Below are 7,998 nucleotides of genomic sequence, written 5' to 3'. Positions count from 1 at the left end.
AATAACTCCAACACTGATTGGGCCTTGTATACCATGTAGTCGCCAACTCTAGGTATCGTAAGCGTTTGGACACCACCACTCGTGCTATTGAGATTGAAATGAAGTTTATAAAAGGACAACGTTTAGGGGATTGACTGACATCTATGAAAGCTTCTTGGATGAAACTATTTCAATAAGGTGCATGCTTTTGGGAGAAAAACATATACGTTTTCAGAGAAGATTGGTGAAATATATGTGCAATGAAAAATAGTAGTGATGTCTATCTACTGAGCGTGAATGGAGCAGCAAAAGTTGATGATTAGTATTTAATTATCACTGCACCTTTAGATAAACACTTGGCAGTTGGCTTCAGAATGAGAAGAATTTGATGTTAAAAGATGGTTGATTGTCAAAGCACTTCCGCAATATTTTACAGTGAGTTTTGTCTGTTCATCCATCCTTTGAAACACATGTAAAGGATAACGAAAGCAAAGACCCACCTAATAACCTCTCTGGGAATGAACTCAAGAGCAAGCGGAGACCAAACATACGTTGAAGAGAAGAAAAGAAAGCATATATTTCTAACACTCAACTCCAAAGTTGAGGTAGATAAAATATGTTTAGTATTAGATTCAATGATAGTTAAACACAAATACATAATATTGCAATTTCTTTTGGGCTTTGTTGAACCTAATACTAAACTATCATTGATAAACTTTTTATTGAAAATAGTATTAGAAGTTTTTTTTTTTGAACGATAATAGGTTAGCCCTTTCATTAAATTCAACAAGCAGTCCAAGAACGAAACACCCCGATGGGGTCGACAGAAAGCAATCGTTCCTTAGAACCTCAACAAAACCCTATTCTAAACGAATAGCATCCCAGAAAGTCCCAAGTACACACACCTTTTAGGAAGTCCACGCACCATTATTCTAACAAAAACCAGAAACCTCGAAGCAGGCATAAAAGGTAACAACTAAGGCACTAGTTTTTGCGACCCAAGAACAAAGATTAAACTAAAATAGGTCCATCCTCAATTTGTATAAAAAGAGGAAAGCCCAAAATTAAAATTAAAAATACAACCCCAGAGCCCATATGGACCCAATTCATCCCAGTCCAGACCAAGCCCAATACTTGAGCCCAACTGCCCAAATTTTCTTAAAACAAACAGCTGCTCCTCAATATAGCAGCTACCAAGTTGCATGACGCCGTCGCCGGAAAAGACGTCGCCGCCCCTACTAACCTCGTTCAGGCCATCACCAGCATAGCCTAAATAGCCACCACGTTGAGCATCCCCATCCCGAGATCAATCACCAGCCCAGAAAGCCCAAGTAGGAACACCGTCGCCTGGGAAACCTCTAACCCCATAGCCAACAAGCAAAGAGAAAAACTCAGTACGTGGCTGCACGAGATTGGAAATCAAACACCGCACCGCCACAGCCACTGAAGCACCACTACCGTCAGAAGGCCAGAAGCATAGCCCCTGTGTAGCACCATCGACGCCACCAACAGAAGAATTAAGAAGGGGAGGCCGACAACGCCACCCCACCTTTACTGCAGTCCTCTGATCCGACAATAGCCAAGGCGGATCCAGCTTCCACCACCGAGAAACATGAACCATACACGGCACCAACCCGCCGCTCCCCTCCCCCATAATCACCACAGGGATCGATCTTCCAAAGAACTTGGTTAGATCTAATCCCACAACTTCCGCACTACAGCCATCGCTGAACGCAAAACGCACACAAAATATTAGCAGACGAAAGCCTGCCACGGTCTCCATTGACATAACGGAGAAGGTATAAGAGATTCATGCCACAAAGGAGAGCCTCTCTCAAACCCTAGCAGAGCTCTAGGTCACGTTTTCTTATGAGTTGATCTTCCCACAAGGATTATTGTATTAGAAGTTGATATTAGAGAAATCTAATACTAAATTATCACTGATAAACTTTCAACTTCTATTTTTATCAACATATTAATTGATTAAAATATTATTCAGGATTATTTTAGTAAACAAATATACTTAAATGGATATTTTCGTCAAACTACTCTTGAATATAGGTTATGTGCTTTGCACATGTTAGTTTTTAACAGAAGTTAGTAATATGTACCATTTAAAATGAAATCAAAAAGTTCAAGTACTGGTTGTGATCAAAATTGAAGTTCAGGTACCATCGATAAGATAGAAGATAAATTCAAGTACCATTTATGATAATAACCCTAAATTAATTGACTAGATGAAACTGTGATTCTTTCTCTCTCCCTCTCCTTACGCTCTGCTTGGGTTAGTTTTTTTAGATCAAATTGTGTGGTGCTCCTATTCACTTCATGGCCGTTGCTATTGCTTCAATGACTGGCAGGCTAGCAAAAAAGCTCTCACTCAAGGACGGCGAAGAGCCGATGGATTTGGGAAACCTCTGTGTTCCAAGGAAGGAATTTCTAGCCCGAAACTTCTATTTAGTTTGCCAGCTAAACAGTAGTCGACTGTGGCTTTGGACTCGTTTCGAAGCACCATTAGGTCTATGTGGAGACTGACATGAACAATGGAGGTTCAGCCTAGAATAGATCGCTTCCTGTTCACTTTCACCCATGAACGTGACATTGCTTGGGTGAAAAATGGTGGACCTTGGGGATTTCAGTGTGCTATGATCCTCCTCAATGACTACGATTGCTTCTCGGATAAAGCAGCTATGAAGCTTGACTTCGTGTGGACTTGGGTGGTGTTGCAGGGACTACCTCCGGGGATTTTGACTGAGCCAATTGTTAGATTGGTTAGAGAAACCATTGGCGAGGTCTTGCAGATAGACAAGACAGGTCGCACGTGCGTCTGGTGCTGTCCATCAACGAACAAGTATGCCTAGATCGTAGGGTTAGGATTCCCCCTGTGGATGTCCTAACCCTTCAATTAAGGTATGAGAGATTATTTGGTCGTTGCAGACAATGCTTAATGTTGAATCATGGTGGAGAGAGATGCCCGACGAAGGCGAGGTAGCGTGGAGCTGGTTGTGGGTTCTAATCCCGTTCAGGCTATGAGATCTACTGTCTTGGCCCTTATGTTTAAGGCCAACGTTAAGCCTGTCATTCCTCCATTTCTTCTTCCTTCTTTCAAGCTTCCTAATTTATTGAATAAGAGACCTGCGCAGATCCGGCCTTTTGCCGGAGATGGTGGAGATACATACAACGGAGGGAACGTCGGTCATTCCCAAATCACGGGGGTGCGACGTCAGAGATAGGAGGAGGTGCCAAATGAGGGTAAGAAGGCGAAGCAGTGTCTGGTCTTGGTTCCGGTTGGCCTGCAGCCAGAGAACCTAGGTTTCAAACTTTCAATATCTCTTATGAATGACTATTCGAGGTGACAGTTACTTAGGCCCAAAGGTGTACAAGAAATGTAGCAGGCGTCGTGGCCAGAGAAACAAATGCAAGGCTTTACTGGCGGCTTCAGGACCGAGTTGGTGATGTCAGCTTCCTTAGAGGGCGATATTGGTGGGCAGTATATGGTGGTCTCGAGGTTGAACTATCTTCCCCAATCGGGCTAGGAGAGACACACTTATGAGTCTTAGGGTTTCACATAGCTGTTTTGGTCATTTGCGTCGTACACCAGTATGGTCTTAGGGGACAAAGTTGGTCAAAGAAGTGCTATATCCTAGGGCTCGTAGGTTTATAGGAGTAAAAGTTTAGTTTACTTTATTTTTTGGCATGTCTTTCGGACTTTAGTTTTTTTCCTTTTTGTTTAGTTGCAATAAGCATGTTCATGTAGACTTTGTTTTGGTTGTCCTTTAGATTTAGTCGCTATTAGTTGAGCATAAATATTGTAATTTGGGGATCTTTGAATTCTTCAAGCCTGACCGAATGCAGTCGTATGATTTTATATTAATGGATTCGTTCCCTTACCCTGAAAAAGAGTGACAAGATGAACCCGACTGCACTAGAGGATCATCAGTCGCAGAAAAAATAAATGAAGGCCCTCAAACTAGAAGCCCAAACCCGAATCAGCCACACGCCCCGACCCGAGTCACTCATTCACTCCCTCAATCTTGAAAAGCTTCTCCAACTCCAAGCACCTATACCAGACTACCAGAGTCACCTGAGATTCTGAGAAAGAGTGGTAGAGAGTCTGAGAGACTGTGAAAGATGACGGAGGCGATGATTAGAAAGAAGCCAGGGATGGCGAGCGTGAAGGACATGCCGGTTCTCCAAGACGGTCCGCCACCGGGCGGGTTCCCTCCGGCCCGATACGCCCGTCGGATCCCCAACAAGGGTCCCAGCGCCGTCGCCATCTTCCTCGCCGCCTTCGGTACCTTCTCCTGGGGCATGTACCAGGTCGGCAAGGGCAACAAGATCCGAAGGTCAGGGCCTCTCATCCCTCCTTTTCTTCATTTTTGCTCAAATTGAGGGTCTTTGTTAGGTTCCTCTTGCTATTTATATGAAATGAGGCCCATGATCATTGGTTGTTCTCGATTTGACTGGATTTCTTTGCAATTTTTTTACAATATTTGTGCATTTTGTTAAGTTAGCATTGTTAGAGTTATACAGCATAAATTAGTTATGAGTTTTTCATCAGATTTTCGTATAGTAGTTACTGCAAACTATTAGTTTCGGCATTGTTTGGAAAATGTGAATGGGTTAGTGATGATTAGCATGTTGATAATACCAATTAATGTGAATTTGGGTTGTGCTGGGTGAGGGTTTAGTAAAATGAGCACACTGTTGATGGGGCAAAGGTTGGAATAGTAAGAGTAACTTATTGGAGGAGCGAGAAAGGCAAACGCTTTGGCAATTATTTGGGAATTTGTTTGTAAAGGAATATTTGAATCTTTGAGGATCGAAGAGAGTAGGGAGTGGAGGAATTGTGGGAAGAGGCTGTTTATTGGTCTTCTTTTTGGGCTGGTGTTTCTGAGTCTTTCTGGGGGTGTAAGTCTGACTTAGTCAGCCTTCCATTTTGCGGAATTGGAAGGCAGCCATTGTTAGTCATCTTCTAAAGTGTCTGCTTTTTATCTTTTCCATCCTGCAAATTTTTGTGGTTCACAGATTGTTCGATAAGGTATCTTTCTTTAAAAAAATGAAAATAATTAGAATAACTAGTCTCTTTAAGCTACGGCGCTCCAAATCATTTATATTTGCATGAATCCCCAAGTCCCGCAAGCTTGCAATAGGGGCTTCACTCATCAGGAAAGCAAGATAATCTGTATCAATGAGGAGAAGTTTATAGTGCTGATTCGTCCACCGAACACTCTGTCCCAACTGTCAGTATCTTTCTCTTTCCCACCTTAAACAGACAAGAAGAGGCTAAAGTGGGAATACCTTGAGAAGAATCCAAGGATATCGAATTGAACCTCTAGTCAAATTCCTATTCGCAGATGATGGTTTTCCCTCCTCTTGTTTAGTAGTAGAGAATGAGAAGGAAGGCCATGGAGTTCAAATCCTTTCTCTCTTTACCAGTTATTGGATATTGACCCAACAATCATACAGACTCTATCTGGTTAAGTTGCCATTTGAATTGGTTTGCTTTCAAACGATGCAGTTAAATCGTGTTTGACTACACTCTTTTATATATGGATGAGGATAGGTTGATAATAATAGTTCAAAACTGAACCTGAGTTCCACACAGTATGCATTGGATTTTCCTGAAATCTCTATGGCTGATACCTTCCGTAGTCCACAAAGTAGAGGTTATTGTCCATCCTTTTCATCTTGTTTCTTACTTTCAGGTCTTTGTAACCACTTCATTTAAGGACGAAATTTTTGGTGTTAGTTCAAGTGGAATGTTATCCAACCCTTGATCTAACATCCATAATCAATTTTTGTTGCCAAACATCTTCACACTGTATAGTCTTGCGCATTGAAAGTTTTCCTTGAAGTCAAACCTTGAGCTAGGTTACATCTCTAGGCAAGTACATGTGATGTAATGAGAAGAAGGAAGTAAATTGGACTGCAAGGGCAGTAGAAAGTTAATTGTTCGTCTTTTCCTTTACTGGCCAAATTGCAGGGTTTCTGCTACTGAGCAACAGCAAGAAACCAAGCAGAAAATATCTGCCTTTTTAAATTTAGAATTACTCTGGGGACCACGATATGGTGATCTTGGTGCCCTGGATGCTTGTGATAAAATTTGCATTTTAGTATAATTGATTGGTGCCCATTTAACTAACGGGTTCTTACCGGGTCGGCCCGTTAAGAACCCGCACTATACCCGCACGTTGCCAGGCCTAATTGGTGGAAAGGTTACATGGACTTTGTGGTAATGCTGTAATATATCAGTGGAAGATTTGTAGAGTTGATCTCTTCTGTAGGGCAGTCTTAAGATATGGTCATTGTTGGTGAAGCAAGTCATTTGTACCTTTAGTTTCATTTTTGGGTGAGGATGGGACTGTAGAGGAAGATCCATATATTAGATTGATTTGGGTAATTTTGTCTTATACCTTTGATAGGAAAATGCTTGGTTTTATTTTTCACTCATTATTCTATTTCAGTCATCATAAAAGTAAATGATTATCTGGGTACTGGGAGACATCTATTAGTTTTCATTAAGGATTTTGTTGATAGATGATGTATTATATGCATTAAAAATTTGATGTTCTGTAGGGCGCTAAAGGAAGAAAAATATGCAGCTCGCAGAGCAATACTTCCGGTGCTTCAAGCTGAAGAAGACGAAAGGTAATGAAGAATAGTAGTGATTGTTCTGTTCCATTCATGTCTTGGGCCTGTATTCATCTCGGTGGGTTCCTAGTACTGAACATCTTGGTGTGTTTCTCTCATGTTTCTTTAGATTTGTCAAAGAGTGGAAAAAGTATCTTGATTATGAAGCTGAGGTTATGAAGGATGTTCCTAACTGGAAAGTTGGTGAGAGTGTCTACAACTCTGGGAGATGGATGCCCCCAGCTACTGGCGAGCTGCGCCCTGAGGTTTGGTGATTCTTTTTCGATGACAGTTATGTTGGTGGTTGACTCTAGTTGGTTTTCCCTCTTCATGCATGTTTTCTTTGGTGCAATGTCATAGCCCTGTTATTGTGAAATAAAAGTGCAACAGGAAACCTCGTTTACATGTTTGCAGACACTACAACTGTATTTGACTTATTTTATCTCTTTCATATCATTCTCTTCCTCATTTGCCTAAGAGTTAGAACCAGGAAGACTTTGTTCATTGTGGGCTTTAGATGGAATGCTTGGTTGTTCTAGAAGAAATTGTATCATGGGATGTTCATCCGTGCAAAGATCTCCAATTTTATGGTTTGCTGAGATGATCTTCAAAAAGTAATTTATAGAATGATTTGTTCATATTATCAATATTTAAGGTGAAAACATCACCCCACGTACTTCAGAATTTTACTTCTATAAAGTGAAGAAAAAAAGATGTAGATTTTTTTTCTTCTTTTTTTTTTTTTTTTGGAGGAAATGTGAGAATATATCATGACCGTAGGGCGTAGACGACTCCAGAATAAGAGACAACAACTAGATAATTTCAGCTGCTCTTTAACGGAATTAGTATAGAAAACACAGATCGTAGAAGCAACCATTAACAACCTGTGACCTGGGGTACCAAACTTTGGAAGCTCGCCTAAGTTGGAGCCGAGTTTGCCAACTCGACTACACCTTTGAGTTCAGAACTTTGTGTATAGTTTTACTCTTAAAAAAAAAATTATAAAAAGATGAAATAACCCAAATGCTACAAAACATATACGATAACTAGAACCATCGCCCTAGAAAAAATTATTATATGGTTCCGGACCATGATACACGTGGTGGTCCGAATTGATATAGTTGGTTCATACCCATCTTTAGCAATACTAACTATTTTTCAGTCAAAGTAGCTAAAAAGTTATTGTAGTTAGCCACTTTAGAAATACGTCTGCATCAGTTCTCTCTATTTTAGCTAGACTTAAATTTTATATTATTTATTGAATGATGAAAAAATAATTTAAATGTATTTATAAATTACATAAAATGACAAAAAAGAAATGTTTTAAATTAAAAATAATAATAAATAGAGCCTCATATCGCTCTCTATATTTAAGAGTGAGATAGT

The 7,998-nt window shown here is 40.5% G+C and overlaps 1 protein-coding gene across 1 annotated transcript; it reads left to right on the top strand.

Moving 5' to 3' along the window:
* Positions 1-4,035: 4,035 nt before the first annotated feature.
* Positions 4,036-7,211, top strand: LOC112200953 (NADH dehydrogenase [ubiquinone] 1 alpha subcomplex subunit 13-B). Its single transcript, XM_024341965.2, has 3 exons — positions 4,036-4,325; positions 6,559-6,630; positions 6,743-7,211. The coding sequence occupies exons 1-3, from the start codon at positions 4,111-4,113 to the stop codon at positions 6,885-6,887; spliced, it is 432 nt and encodes a 143-aa protein (XP_024197733.1). The 5' UTR covers positions 4,036-4,110; the 3' UTR covers positions 6,888-7,211.
* The last annotated feature ends 787 nt before the right edge of the window (positions 7,212-7,998 follow it).

Source organism: Rosa chinensis, chromosome 4, assembly GCF_002994745.2.
Source record: "Rosa chinensis cultivar Old Blush chromosome 4, RchiOBHm-V2, whole genome shotgun sequence".
NCBI lineage: Eukaryota > Viridiplantae > Streptophyta > Magnoliopsida > Rosales > Rosaceae > Rosa > Rosa chinensis.
This window is presented reverse-complemented; position numbering and strand designations above follow the sequence as displayed.

What these genes read in the sequence shown, in the direction of transcription:
- LOC112200953 (XM_024341965.2), top strand. Translation starts at nt 4,111, where the DNA reads ATGACGGAGGCGATGATTAGAAAGAAGCCAGGGATGGCGAGCGTGAAG. An exon ending in AAGGGCAACAAGATCCGAAG is followed by an intron (nt 4,326 to 6,558) that starts GTCAGGGCCTCT and finishes GATGTTCTGTAG; the next exon opens with GGCGCTAAAGGAAGAAAAAT. An exon ending in CAAGCTGAAGAAGACGAAAG is followed by an intron (nt 6,631 to 6,742) that starts GTAATGAAGAAT and finishes ATGTTTCTTTAG; the next exon opens with ATTTGTCAAAGAGTGGAAAA.